General features: G+C 37.2%; 1 protein-coding gene across 1 annotated transcript in view; it reads left to right on the top strand.

Moving 5' to 3' along the window:
• The first annotated feature begins 2,379 nt into the window (after positions 1-2,379).
• The window catches only part of LOC136853268 (tubulin alpha-3 chain-like), a 40,638-nt gene continuing 26,606 nt past the window's right edge, over positions 2,380-16,411 (top strand). Inside the window, exon 1 of the mRNA XM_067128640.1 lies at positions 2,380-2,571. Coding sequence (XP_066984741.1) covers positions 2,569-2,571 — 3 coding nt within the window. The 5' untranslated portion in view covers positions 2,380-2,568. The remainder of the gene's footprint in view (positions 2,572-16,411) is intronic.

Here is a 16,411-nt window from a genome sequence, read left to right as displayed (position 1 = left end):
CAATTCGCTATGGTAAATGTTTGGTAAAAAGTAATAAGAGAGAGAGAGTGAAGGAATGATCCAGTTTAGTAATGTAAATATTTATGAGATATTCCAGTAAAAGTTTTCTTTTTCTTTTTGCAGATAAAAGAGGATCCGTTGATGTTCAGGTTTTCCCGAATGGAGAATAAGTAAGTAGAAAATTGAGTATCTTATTCAATGAAGTGCAGTACAGATTAATTTGTCGTTCGTGTTCTTATAAGAAAATCAGATTTCATTAGCCAAAAGGCCTTATACAAACTTTCTACTGAATTTAAGGGCAGCATCCGAAGGTAGGCCTATCCCTTCGAGCGAAGTAGCTATATTTTCTGGAATTGCATTTTAAAGGCTAGTAAACCAGAAATAAGGATGAGCGCTGTCAGTTCTATTGTTTTGTATCAGCGAAGAATATGCCGGTGTTGCTGTTGCAAGTGGGCTATACTGTAGAATGTGATCTCCTTTACCTGACGCTTGAGCACATATAGTATTGAATAAACAAATGGTTGAGTGCAAGGTCATGAAGTTCAGCTTTCATAAATCAAATCAGATCAGCCAAAAACAGATGTCTTTAGACTAAGCACTAGATTAATATACTATGTATAATACTTTCTTGTGCACATCAATACATCTCTCTCTCTCTCTCTCTCTCTCTCTCTCTCTCTCTCTCTCTCTCTCTCTCTCTCTCTCTCTCTCTTTGTGAGTACATACATACGTACATATATATACCTACGTACAAAGACAGACAGGCAGACATTACATGTGTGTGTATGTATATACATACACTGCATAATGTCAATCATGGACTTAGTAAAAGCTCATGATAAAATTCGTACAGACAAAGTGGGAGGTGTTGACGTTATATGGTAAAAGAGAGTAGTTGCTGAGAAGTTCAAGTTCCTACGGTGAAAGTAAAATGTAGAAACAGGTCTGAATCTGTGTCTCATAGATGCTAATGTCTTTATTTGTTGGGCGATGTGAGAAGTCTGAGAAAATACGTAAGATATTGATGCACAGTTGTAGGACAGGAAAATGGGTCCTGAATGATGTGTGGAATGGGTCATGTGTGCAGATACTGTAGTAGTGTTAATTTGGGATAGTAAAGAGAAATTGGAGAATAGTGAAAGAGTTAGAAAGTATTTGCATCAGAAGAAATGTTCATGTGAAGGCGAACAAGAATAACATTAAGAGGGCAATTACAAACCAGGAAGGTAGATCAGTGAATGTAAACATGGATTGATGAAGACTGGGGTAGTTGATTCTTGCATATTTCTGATAGTACACGGAGCAGATGATAGTAGCATGAAAGTAGTGATTATCTGATGAGGTGAGCCACGGAGGGTAACAAAGTGTGTGATTAAGATTTGGAAGGTATGGAACACCTATGGAAGCAACGCTTGAATTTATGTAGAAATTATTATGCCAACTCCATTTTATGGAAGTGAAGGTTTGGGTGATGAATTAGTTTGTTTAATGTATATGGTGTACGAGGGATTACAATGGTGAGATACGTGTAGATAAGTAGAGTTGGTAAGGTTAGCAAAATTAACACCGTGAATCTGGTTTTATAATTTTTTTCAAATATTTGACCATGAAACAATAATATACATACGTGAATGAAAAATATATATTTATGGTTGAAGGATAGGATTGTGTAATTCTAAGCGTTCGGAGGAAGGAGGAGAGGAAGACTCAGCAGTTATTAGACAGATTTGATGGGAGAGTTATTGGAATGGAAGGCCATTCATGTCCAGGAAGCAAGAAAAAAATATATAGGCCTATATATATATACATATATATAGGCCTATACACACACACACACACACACACATATATATATATATATATTAAATACTGAAGCAGAAAGAGACACCTACGAGAAGAACCAACCACTGCAGAATGCAGTCATTGAAGGAATCCATTTATTTCTAAAGTTAGAGCACCTTAAGCTTAGTTTATGGAGTTTTTATCCACCTGAGAGAGAGAGAGAGAGAGAGAGAGAGAGAGAGAATGATTATGTCAGAGTAAAAGAGCTTTTGTGATATAACTCCAGGGAAGTTAGTTATGCGATGGAACTTTCCCCTCGTCGTCTAAAGCAACATGTCTTTACTTTAATCAATAACTTGTTATTGACGTCTACGACGTTAGCATGAACGGCTTAATGCCGATGGAGGGAATGTCTGCTGAAGGAAAGATGACAGTTGCGCTCTAACGTCTTTGACTTCCTTTTGGTAATTTTTTAACTCAGATTTTGTTAGTTCATGTATACTTTTAAAAAATAATTTAATCCTGAAATATAAGCGATAGGTTAGAGGGGTTTTGGCTGCAGGCAAAAAAATAAGGGGTTACCGGGGAAGGTGTTTTGGACTGCGTGCGCAGGTCCCACTTGCAGACCGACCAGCCCCGCCCTCTCCTTTCGCGGCCGAAGTAGTTAGGCCGTGTGTGTTGCGAGGGCTGCATCTCCCTGTTCTTGCAAGCCTTAGGCATTCGACGTCTCGTCTTCTCACTTTATTTCCTTGACGATTCTCTGGGAAAACTACCGAAAGTCTCATCATGGTGAGTCTTAGTTTTTCAAACGCTGGCTTTGCGAATCGAAAGGACAAATTATACCTACTTTATTTTCACGACTCTTTTGCGTCTCTTCCGTCGCAAGTTACGTTCTGCGTCGTGGTGGAGCTGCACGTAATTAATCTGGCATGTAAAAAATAAGCTGTCAGTTTTACCGTCATTATTTCGATATGAATTCGTCCCGGTTTATTGGTTCCAGTTGACGTGTTGTCAGAGTGAGAGTCTGTTTCTTACGTACTGTAATTGCGCGTAACTAAATTTATTAACCAGCTTAATGTTTAGATTGAGTGTACGGATGCTCATTATAGTATCACGTTAGTCCTCTTCCTAATTTTATCTAAAATAAATCTAAAATTCCTGAATTGTTTGAAAGATGGCTGGGCATTCTTCTTTCTGTTCGGGTCATTATTTAATCGATGAACTTTGGCGCTGGAATGTTTAGGGATAAACCCTAAGTTTCTATCGATGCTTGTGGAGCGGAAGCAAAAGGGATAAATAATGTACTTATTTATGTGAATACACCATAACAGTAAGTCAGCACACACACACACACTATATATGTATATATATATATATATATATATATATATATAATATATATATATATATATATATATATATATATATATATATATATATATATATATATATATATGTATGTATGTATATATATGTGTGTGTGTATATGAGCATGTAAAAAAAGTGCAAACATTGCGATCTTTTTTTTTTAATAGTCAAACAAAAACAAGGTTTATAGGTATTATTCCAATTACATTGGCATCAAATCTCACGGCATAATTCATGAGCGTGCCTCCACCCGTATAATAAAATGCACATAACTAACCATTACAGCGATTTAATAGAAAGAATGCAATGACGAATGCGCGCATAGTAGGCGTTGCTCTAGGGAGTGCGTCATGTAATTGGAATGGATGGTTATGATGAGAGAGAGAGAGAGAGAGAGAGAGAGAGAGAGAGAGAGAGAGAGAGAGAGAGAGAGAGAGAATGCTGCCCTAACTCAGCGGAGTAATGTAGGAAAACAGGGAGAGAGGAAATTAGAGCGAGAGAAAGAAAAGGAGTGAACGTAGCAATCTGTCTAATAGAACTGAAATCTTTCTCACCTTTAAAATCTTTAAAACTCTCTAGATATCACCCACATTCTCTCTCTCTCTCTCTCTCTCTCTCTCTCTCTCTCTCTCTCTCTCTCTCTCTCTCTCTCTCTCTCTACACCCGTGTCATTGATGCAAAGCAATCCCAAGTAATGATTATTAAATGTTAATTGAATAAATTGTTTCTGTCTTTGTGTTAATAAATGTAATATTCTTAGTCCTGAATCAGCTTTGTTTGTTTGTCTACACTGAATTAAACAAAGAATTATAGTGTAAGCATTTGAGTCAAATTTGTAAGAAAAGAAAGATGATACTAATGATTTGGGAGTGGGAAAAATTTCATAAACACACACACACATGTATGTGTGAGTTTGTTTACATTAACATACTCCTCTGCTGTTGAAAAGTTTTTATCGAGGTTCGAACAATTGAAGTGAAGTGGACCCGACGAGATGAAAAAAAGAGCAATTAATGAGAGGAAGGAGCGGGGCAGCCCCACTAATATTTTGATCTTGTTGTTTCATTTTTGTTCTGTGTACATTAATTTATATATTGGTTAATTTCATTTGCCTGTCAATTAGCGACTTCAGTAATTGCACCCTAGACGTCAGGTTATTTTAATGAGAAAGACATCGATCTTTTATGAATAATCACTTATTTTCATTCTTGTTTTTATTTGGATATGCTAACACGATTCTCCTGCGCCTTTGCACCACACACACACACACACACACACACACACACACACACACACACACACACACACACACACACACACACACGTATGAGCAAAATCGACCAAGCCTTCACACATGTCTAGTAATCGATAAGATATTGAAACTAATAAGGAGGAAGCGATTATCGTTTTAATACAGCAGCACAGTAATTAAGTAGTGAAATATGATTGTATTATTGATATTAATAGTGCATAGTTGCATATCTCAGGTGCTATGATCACTTATTCATAGATAAGTACGTAATGCATTAATTAATGACTTCCCTAACTACCCACATATTGGGCGTCTGTGCCTTCGGAAACAGCGGCCAAGAACCCAAAATTAGTCAAAGATAATAGAATAAACATTAAAAAGGAACTTCTTAATAAATCGAATTGATCCAATAGTTATGCTTCATACCAATAACAATACCATTACTATTAGTGATAAAATAATTTTATAATGCATGGAAAGGATAAGATGATGTTTGTATAGAAAAATCAGGAAAATATCCTCATAAATAAAAAGAAAAAACATAAATGTGTGTGTGTGTGTGTGTGTGTGTGTGTGTATAATACCAGTTTGAAGAAAAAACATAATACATTACTTACGTGACACCATCAATAGAAGGCCGTTGCCTGTCTATATCATAGTCCCCCACCCCATAACCAGTCCAAAGAGACATTGTTTCAAACCGGAATCTAACCTCAAAAACACCACGCAATCATATAATTATATTTGAGCTCCCCTATTACTGTTTACTTTCGCCCACAATTTTTTAACTTTCACAGCTTTGTGCATGCGATTGTGACTAGCATTTGTCCGAAAGTCCGAATCCACTTGACGAGGATCGGTTTTTAGTTTTTTTTTACGTGTTAGACTTTAAGGCAATATATTTTCACATCTCTCTCTCTCTCTCTCTCTCTCTCTCTCTCTCTCTCTCTCTCTCTCTCTCTCTCTCTCTCTTTTACGAGGCATGTACGACGGAAGTGATCGTAAATGGATTGTAAAATGCCCTGATGTTACAAACCTCAGTTCGAGTGAGCGACCGCAGATGTTTCCTCAACTCATTCATGTGATTGAGCAGGATTTTCATTGATAATTATTTGTTTCGCCTGTTTTGAAAAAAAAAAAAAGGGGACGAGTACTTGGAATTCTGGAACAGCGGACAGGTGTATTTGTGTGTTGTACCCATGAGTTGTTTTTTTTTTCGCCAACGAAGTTAGAAAGAGACAATGGTTTTTTTTTTACCCCAAGTCTGAGTGCATTAACAAATTCACATGAACGAATGACCGGATTTGGATGAATCTTAGGGAGCGCCCTCGTGACGTGAATCCCCACGAAAATGAACTGTTCGAGCCGATCATGTCCATGAACGCGGGTTGATTGCCGCACGGGAAACCATCTCACATTATGCGACTAAAATCACGATCGTAAAATCCGGAGATTTTTTGTGTCTTTTCCGATTTTCGTGTCTGTCTTCCTTGCATAATAATATCATACTTTGTTTAGGACGAAGTCATTTACTCATTATCAATTGGTCTTAAGTCGGGTATCCAGTCTGTCGAGAGACCCTGTGTGCGTATTTCCTTAGCAAGCGACCTTTATTGTTAATTGGAAGATCTGTTTTGTCAGTGCTATACTCTTAACAGCGGCGTTTCAGTTCTTCTTATGCCAGCACGGGTGCTTGCTGCCCAACCTGAATCTGTGACTGAAATAACTGATGGGGTCAGTTTATTACAATTGTCTAAATATAATTTTTCAAAAATAGAATTGAGTGTGGTAGTATAATTTTTAAAAAATAGTGTTGAAAACATTAATATCGTCATTAATGTTGTGATACGTAGTAATTCAACGTTTGAAATGTTTGAGTTAGAATTCTCTTGCTTGCCTCCGTACATAGGCACTATATGTGTATATATACAGTATATATATATATATATATATATATATATATATATATATATATATATATATATTATATATATAGGTAGATTGATAGATATTTATATATATATTGACTTAGGTAATCTCCGTCTTCAGCAGAATTTACAGGAACAATTATAAAACACCATGGGGCACTCTTCAAATATAAGAGTTCTTTGCCTGCAGATTAGGTCGTCCTAACTGAGTTATGCAATTTATAACTGATGAACATCATTTAATATCACGCAGCAGAAACATGATCCATCGTAATGAGAAATAGTGAAGACCTCCGATCGTAAGCCAAGGATCTTGCGGCGTTGCGAGAAAGAACTATGTATCTGTCCAGCAAAACTACCCTGGACTAGCCAGGACATCCGGACAGTGAGACTGCTGGTCTAGATCTAGGTTGCAATATTGAACCATTTCGCTCAAGATCACAAGCGAGTGCCACTTCAAGAATAGACAAATTACAGACATAGTATATAAATGGAACAATTAACAAAAACTACACAGTAAATTTCTTGAGTATAGACACCTGGAAACCATCACTGAATTGTCAACGGCAACATAATCTCGTACTCCCATTCTTCTTCTTCTTCGTTTAACGTGCTCTTTCCCATTTTTCATATGGGGTAAGCACGGTGCCTTCTTTTGAAGGACTTTGATCTGGCGTTGGGGTAGGCCGTAGCCTCGATCGGCTGCCCTGCCTGACATCTCTCGTACTCCCATTGTTAATCTATTTTCTGTACATTAGCCTAATCCCTCTACTTTCCAACCGTGGATGAGACAAAGCAGTATTCAGAAACAGTCGAATCGCGGAAAGAAGACTTAATCCTCAGATAGTACCCTGCATGTATAACTTGCGTGTGGAAACCATGTTTCAATTAAATTTCTGAATTATTTTGCTGTTAATGCTGTTGACGACGGGAATTTGTTTATAAATTCACACACACACACACACACACACACACACACACACACACACACACACACACACACACACACACACACATATATATATATATATATATATATATATATATATATATATATACATATATATATATATATATATATATATATATATATATATATATATATATATATATATATATATAATGTCAGTATTATCCTAGTTCCAACTCAAAATAAATATATATACGAGTATATATATATATATATATATATATATATATATATATATATATATATATATATATATATATATATATATAAGTCAGTGTTATCCTAGTTCCAACTCAAAATAGGTTCAGCTCCTGGTCAGGATATATGCTCTTATGAATTATTCCCTTCGCTGCTACGTTATTCCTAAGGTATAGAGAATCCGATATTAATGGTTCAATTGTGGCATTATATATATATATATATATATATATATATATAGATAGATAGATAGATAGATAGATAGATAGAGAGATAGATAGATATAATGCACTTATTCCATCATATTCAAATTCACCTGTTTCTCGAAGACCTTTCATTGGTAGTAATACAGTATTTGTCATTTAGGTACTACACCCGTTGCAGGTGCACAAATCAATATCGGCGAGTAGCTAAACATTCCCTCTCCATGGCACCTCAAACCCCAGGTGCGCCCTCTTCTGTTGTCCTCAGCCACTTTGCCTCCCGCCCCCAAACACACACACACACACACACACACACACTCCCCATGCACATTCTTCATCCTGTCAGGGCACCATTCTTTGCGCATGGGTGACGGCAATCGTCTTGAGCGCATATCGAGTTCACTTAGTTTTGGGATGACGACTTAGGTGTATTTGATTTTTCATTTAAATTACAGACAATCTTATCCATATTTTTACTTATTACTATTTTTGTAGCGCATTTAAAAGTTGTTTTTGTTATTCTTTTCGGTAATTTACAATAAATCTGTATGTGCGTCAGCTGTAAAATGAATCCTCGTGGCCCATATTCTTGTGAGTGTGCCCTCTCTACTTTAGTGAAGAGTTTTCCAAAGTTCGCTTATCGCCTCTGTCCAGTTCCTTCCTTCCCCTGCAGTCAGGCCTCGCGCTGTGCTTACAGGGACACGGGCAGCGTTGTGCTGTGCGGTCACGGTTCTTATTTTCTGTAATAGGATTTTCTTCTGAGACATTTAACCTTGAGAGGTTTTCTCAGCTGCTGTTTATAGATGTATGATGTATTTTTTTTTTATTCAGTTATATATTTATATGCTACCAGTACGTGGGGGCATTTCCTTAGCAAGTGAATGGCCTGTTTTCCACATGAATGTGCTCTTACCATGATGACAGTATTAAATAGCATAATGTTTTATTACTTATATTTTAACGATTATTCTGTTAGTCTGTATGACGCGAATTTCGCTTCCCATGCTCATATGGAAATATGATTTTTTTACATGCGTGTATACCTGATTGAGGTTAACCATTATGTATGTATATATGTATGTATGTATGTATGTATGTATGTATGTATATATATATGATTATATATATATATATATATATATATATATATATATATATATACATATATATATATATATATATATATATTGCAAGTGCATGAACGTGACAAACCGTGCCTAACCTACAAAGCATTTACGTCCCACGTCTCTGGCTGGTTGCTTTCCAACCGGAGTTCGTATAGAAAGAACGTATTGATTTGTGGTGTTACCGCATTATGCCTTCGGGATGACAGCTGTCTCCCTTTGTTAGCACCAAGGGCCTTCAGTTTTCGTTGTGCTTGGGATGGGATTTGTTGGATCCATATGGGCTCTCCGCAATCGCTTGTTTTATGTGTATAATGATCATGATTTTTATTTCCTGAAATGTTTCCCCTAAAGTGTTTTTGTTTGGTGGTTTCACTGCATGACATCACAGCAGTCTCGATCATATTCAGTTTCCTCTGCTGAATAGGAATTCCCAAAATTAACTGCTTCCACAAATAGGCCTATTTATTCAGCCACGATGAAAGCTTATCATGAACACGTCGACAGATTTTTCAGGGCTGTTCATCTCTTACGAGCACTTTTGTGTTGACGTTTCACAATAATATTGATACAGTTTGTTAAAACCAATTTCAGAATCAAAGGATACAGCTTTTCATACCAATATTCATTCGTTTATTAATCAGAAACATGAAAATTCCACGAACATTGTTCCATTAATTGCGAACTTCCAGTGAACTATGAAATAAATCAGAAAAACAGTTCCAATCTTCGCATTTGAGTTTATTGTTTGGATAGATCAGATCAGTGGATTTTTCAATGTGCATCGGTTTCAAATGATCGCCAATTAATTCATGAAGTCATGTTTCACACTGACTCAGTCTGCAGCCCCTCACCCTTTGGCAATCGTAGATTTGATGAGGATACGCTTTACAGATTTATTTTTTATTTGTTATGTTTCTATTTACCGATTGCATTTAAATTTAAAAAAAAAAGTTAAATCCATGGAGATAAGTATAATTTGATTTGAAGCGTGAAATAAGGCCCTATTAAAAACCTGTAAACAAAAAGCACCATTGCTTTTAAAATTGGGTTACCCGCCTATTATTGATATATATATATATATATATATATATATATATATATATATATATATATATATATATATATATGTGTGTGTGTGTGTGTGTGTGTGGAAGAGTGAAATTGGTTGTCGTCTAGCGGATAGGAAACTCGCCTTATCAGCAAGATTCCCTAATAAGCCTGAATGCTTGAAGCATGCTTCCTTTAACCATACCGTATCCCCGCTAAATTAAGCAGTGTATTATGTTCCTGGTAGTTATTAGATTGTCGTGAGTTGTAACCAGCAGGAAAGGGCGTGAGCCCAGCAACATCATCCCTAAAGAGGTGCATAGAACCGAAAGGCTTACACCTTTGGAGTCACCCTCCTAATGAAAATAACTATATATATATATATATATATATATATATATATATATATATATATATATATATAGAGAGAGAGAGAGAGAGAGAGAGAGAGAGAGAGAGAGAGAGAGAGAGTGTATATATATATATATATATATATATATATATATATATATATATATATATATATATATATATATACATGATATATACAGAGAGAGAGAGAGAGAGAGAGAGAGAGAGAGAGAGAGTGACTTGTTGCTGTGATTTTTAAGGCTCTGAATTAAAGTTTTAGATTATTTTTTGTTGGAAGTTATTTTCATTTTCCCAGTCTCAGTGTACAGCACGTTTTCTAAAATAAAAATTATTTTGTTTCATGTTATTTCTCTTTATTTATCTTCTGTTCTATGAAAAATTCTCTCTCTCATTTTCCTGTTCCTGTGATTCATTGGGGACGCCTTCTTCCCGCACACATCTTTAGAAGATGAGGACCCTTAAAGCCCCATTCATATTTCATTTTGTTTACCCGGGATGACTCATCCGGTGTTATTTTTCAGCCAGTCGTGTTTGTCTAAGAAAATGGTAGGCTACCTGTGAAATACTGTATTATTTTGAAAGATTAGTGAATTGCGTTGGTGGGAGAACATTTGAAAGAAAAAATTCCACAGTTACTGTGTTATTTGCCAACTGCTTCGTGGTCTTTGGTCCGTGTGATTTCTGTATTGTTATTTCCATATAGATATTTATTCATCGAATTATGGAGCATATTACGAATCCGACACAGGAATGTTGGTTATTAATGGGAATTTCTCCCCTAATTTGTACACTTAAGGGTTGATGAATTTTAGATTGATTTGATTTCACGAAACATAGATTGCAAAGCCACGCACTGAAGTACACCCGACCATTCAGCGCATAAGACTGTGAAAAGAGGGAGCTGGAGTTGTTGGAAAGCAAGGTAAAGAGATCCAAACAATAAGCGAGATGAAATACAAGAATTAAAGGTAGAGTTGGGAGAAAACCCCAGAGTTGCATCAAGAAGTCGTAGATACAGAGGTCAGAGCGCAAAGTGAAGAAGGGAGGTAGGAATGGAGTTCAAGTCAAATGCTAAATAGTGGGTGCAACTAGGGGCCCAAGGGCCGCTGCAGACGCCCTTTAGTAACGCCTATAGTGCATCACGTGAGTTGCACTGGCCTCTCTACTCCCTTACGGGGAGATAAGATTTAGATAACTTCATTTACGAATTGAATTTGGACATCCAATTTGATTTAAATTGGTGAATTAGAGTGAGTTCAGATTTTGTGTCATTGCAGTATTCCTAAAGAAAATCTTGCGATTACCACCACCAAACTCGGAAATTTAATTGATGGTTTTCGTTAATTGGTTTCATTTCCCATTTTTCAAGAGTTAGGTCTATGGGTTTCTTTGCGATAAATTGCACCCCCACCCCCCTTTCCCCATGCTGTCTCCATAGTCTCTTAGGCTGGGCCAGGTAAAGGCACCGTAAGTTGTCCTCATGAATGTGACCTTTCTAGAAAAATAGAGGGTGCTGAAAATTTTTCCACCATTAATTTGATCGCATGTGGATCAGCTACCAGTATGCCTGAGCCAGTGTCTTCGCCGTTAATAAATTAACGATCCTTGCTCGTCCAGAGGAATTGGTTCAACCTGTTCTATGAATATTTCATGACGAAAAGTCCGATACTTGCGGGTCTTGTTGTCATCGATCAGAATTTGGCGCCGAAATACCGAAGTCGCGTTTTTTTTTTTTTTTTTCGCGGCGTAAGGGGTACCAAAAGGCATTGCGGAATGAAGGGTAAAATCTTTGTCTTAATTGGGTGCGAGCTTGGGATAGTATCTTTGGGCAGGCACATGTATTGTCTGTCGTATTTAAACACAATGGTCAGAAATAGATGGAATTCAAAGAAAGATCTGTATTGTGAAAAACTCCTGCCTATGTTACTTTCCTAACATTGCCAGTAGTTCTCAACGACAGAGCTGGTTGTCCAGAGATTTAGTTATTTTACTCGAGCCTAAACATACAGTAGACCTGGAAGTCAGTTTTTGTCTTCAACTCGAAGTTAACATCTGCCTCGCCTCGCATGCCAACGCCCAACTTGCAACCTTCGTCTATGATTTAAAACTCACTTTAGCTCCGTGGAAGTTTTTTGTATGCGTGCGTGGAGTTAAGGCGTTTTCTGGGAAATTATACCTGAACCGGGTACAAATATTCATGCAAGGGGGACTTGCCTTTACGAACTCAATCATTCATCATGGCAAAATAAAACGGTTCGGTCATGCACTATGGAAAGTCGTTCGGAACTGGACGATCGATGGGAAAGGAAATACACACACATACACACACACACACACACACAGAGAGAGAGAGAGAGAGAGAGAGAGAGAGAGAATATTTGAGACTGAGACAGGCTCGACCTAGACATGTATCAGACGAATCGATATGTGGCATGAAGTCATGGCGCCCGGTAGTCTGCGGTGGACATATCCGCACGTAATAGTAGCCATTCATTGTGTAACAGTGTTCATGTCTTTAGGAAGTTTGTCAGACCATTTTCGCCACGGTATTTCTGTGCTCTTAATCTTGTATCGAAGGTAATCCCGTAGGTCATGAAGTGAAAAGTTTTGTTCATTAAAAATTAACTCGTCCTTAAATTAGTTACGTATTTGCGACAGTTTGTTTATCCCTTAATGCTATTGTGTTCTGCTAATGAAAGGTATCGTATTCGGTCTACCCCCTGCATGATCCTTCATTTATTCATATCGTGTGGTGACTTGCAAACTGCCAGTAACCCTGGGTTCCATCACATTAGCTGGAGAACTCCTGTTCCCAGCAATTTCATATTTATTTTGGGAACATGTTGTCTGGATATTTTTCTTTGCTTAGAGCCCTGGTGGCATTAAAGCTGGCTATAACACTGCTGCCTCTTTGCGGCTAAATTCAAAGCTTTCGATACCTGCCATACCTTTCTTGTTTTACTGCAGTCTGTAAATGTTATGGTCCGATATACGGATATTGTTCCATAACACTGATACTCTAGTTTGGTGGCTAAGGGCATACGACTGAAGTGCCGAATATTAAGTTAGTCTTATTGACACCAGCAGTATTGAAAGCGTAAGGTCTTCTTGAAACTGCAAGCTACCATCATCGAGCTGGAAAACTTGGTATTGGAATTCTGTGGAGCAGCGGGAAAGCACAGTACCCTTAGATTTCAGATGTTAGGGAAGCCTACCGACCCCTCGAATTCAGACAGAAATTCCCGGCTACCAGAGCAGTATCTCATCTCTTTGTTTCGGAGTTTTACATTAAGTTGCTCAACCTAGTCGCTTCTAATTGTTGTGTGACATTACTCTCTCCATCCACACGTCCTGTGTCCTTGTTTTTCATAATCCCTTGAGAGCTGCTGCACCAAATAATTCCGTGAAGTCGTGTGTTTGGTTCTTGGAGGTCAAGGTTTTCTTATAAGCCTCAAGTGATATTTTTGTTAACCAACAAATATGAATTTTTTGTCTCATACCTAACTTAAGTTTTTTTATCACACAAATAAGCTTTTTGTGATATATTTTTTACCTTAATAGTTAAATCTGAAGACTGGATGCATCGCTTGCTCGACGATTATTGTTAACGTATTACATATTGCTATTCAATATATTCTTATGTATTTAATTTTTCTCTTCTTTTACTCTTTTATTCGTTTGTTTCTCTCTCTCTCTCTCTCTCTCTCTCTCTCTCTCTCTCTGAGTTTCCTTTTTATGAAGTCTTTTATGGTAAATAAAATTACTACAAAGAAGAGAGGGCAGTCCATTAATGAGATCTCGGGAGACTTTTATTTCGTTCTTACTTCTTAGTCGTAGCACCTGTAAAGGGCAAGACTTCAGTCATTCAACATTCATAGTAGGACTCTTGCTACCTTGCGTCTTTTTCTTTTACTTCTTACACAGAAGTTACTATGTGTGTGTGTGTGTTTGTCGTGTGTAACAGAGAGAGAGAGAGTGAGTAAGTAAGTAATATTGCTGGGAACTATCCAGTGTAGCAAAGGGAGGAATGTCGAGAACCCAAACTAATGACTAGGCAAAGGTTGTTCTTCAGCCGAAGATATGTTTCAAGATATGTTTCTTGTAATTTATCAAGGTATTTGTAACGTTTTGAAATATTACACGTTGTTTCACTGCACCTTACACGTTGTTCCACTGCACCTCTATGAAAAAATCCATCATATTTCCCTGTGCCTTCATTTTTGTGCCCTCCATGGTGACATTTTGATTTTCAGTTGGTTCCAATTAATTAAAGCGGTAATAAAATGAATGAATGTTCAGTGTCGAAGAGGAAAGAAACCCAGATTTTAGATAAATTTTTAAGTGAAATTTGAAATCTGTTTTGTACGTCTAGCCTCGCCCTAGACTCAGACAGCAAATTGGCGCCAGTCCAGACTTTTCAGACTGAAAAATAGTCTGCTGCTGCCCAACGAACGGGCAGTTCTTACATGCAATCTTTCATGTCCAAGTTCTGGTGGCATGCGGATTTCCTTGTGCTGCTCTTTGTAAAAGACATTAAATAAAATTGCTCGCTTTCTTTCATGTTCAATTTGTAATGATCATTCCCTTGGTGCAGTATGGATGAAGTTACTTCCTTTCGTGCGTATAATTATGGCTCACTGCGTACCGTATGCTGGCTAAATATCGTGCGGTAATTCTGTGCTTGTCTGCCTCAGTTGGTAAATGGCTTGAGTAATTTCAGTGAACGTGATAAAATTGGGAACTTTTGTAGGTGTATAATGTACCGAAAAGTGTTGTGAGATGCCTTGGCGGCTTTCTAATCCTTCATCTTCATGACTTGGTTTTGTTAAGGTTTTATTTTTCATTAATGCAATCATTAGATGTAAATAAACCCTCGAACGATATTGCTTAAGTGACAAAGTTCCATAAAACTTTGGTCAGAGTTTTATGCAAGTAAAATGTGGTCAGACCCCGGCCATTCACGGAAGTTTTCGGAGAAGGCTTGTAGACCTCCATGCAAACCTCTGATACTCCTTCCTCTTTCTTGCGTGTAGAAGTTCTTTTGATATCGAATAATTGTTCTATTCATATTTCCTGGCTGAAACAAAAAAGAAATTTCAAGATTCTTAAAAAACTAAAGTAGTAGAAGATCTAGTTAGCTCTACATTGAGTTGAAAATTTCATTTTATGTCCCTGATCAGATAGTCCCGATCCCGCCTGAGACGGCACTTGCCCAGCTTTTTGATGTGATCAATACCGACACGTCGCCTTTGCCTTAGCCGTCGCCGAATTTGACCTCTCTTCCTGTCTTGGCCCTCTCAGTCCAACGCCGCCCAGTTAGGATCGTTTTTATAACGAAAATACCTTAGTCACACATCTAATGTTTATTAATGTGACCGCAGTTGCTTTATTTAAAGTATAGTAATTATGTTTTGGAAAATAAAAAAATGTAATCATGCAAAGTTTACTCCTTAATGGCATCTAGTTATACAGTAGTACATCTCATATATATATATATATATATATATATATATATATATATATATATATATATATATATATATATATATAATGTTTATATATATGGGTCAGCCATTGGTGTATATCATATTGTATATCCTACATAGTATTGGTATCGTATTTTTATCGCCCCCAAGATCTTTCAAATCACTGAATTATTTTCTCTCCTAATGTACGAAAATACTACAAAATCAGGACGGAATTAGGTAGTATCTTGTTTTTCAAGAAATACAGTGGGGATTCCACGATCTGTATTGTTAAACCAGTTGGAATTCTATAATAAGGCTAATTGTACTGTAGAATCATAGTTAAATATGCGAAGACCAGTCCCAATTACGAAATTGGTTTGAGATATCCTCTGGTAACACATCGAGACTGGAAGAACGGGTTCATCTACTGTAGTTTAAGATACCCCCTTCCCTTTCTGTGTCTCTTTCAGATAGCATTAGTATATGGAGCAAGAGTAAATTCGACTCTCTCTCTCTCTCTCTCTCTCTCTCTCTCTCTCTCTTTGTGTGTGCATGTGCCTGTGTAAGTCCTCCACGAGGTAATCCTTACCCCACTGTGAAACCTTTCATAAAAGTCTCTCTCTCTCTCTCTCTCTCTCTCTCTCTCTCTCTCTCTCTTTAAGGAGTCCTCGACTAGGCATACTCAACCCACGGAGG

The sequence above is a fragment of the Macrobrachium rosenbergii genome, chromosome 3 (genome assembly GCF_040412425.1).
Source record: "Macrobrachium rosenbergii isolate ZJJX-2024 chromosome 3, ASM4041242v1, whole genome shotgun sequence".
Lineage (NCBI taxonomy): Eukaryota > Metazoa > Arthropoda > Malacostraca > Decapoda > Palaemonidae > Macrobrachium > Macrobrachium rosenbergii.
The sequence above is the reverse complement of the archived record's forward strand: the minus strand, read 5'-3'. Positions and strand labels throughout refer to the sequence as shown.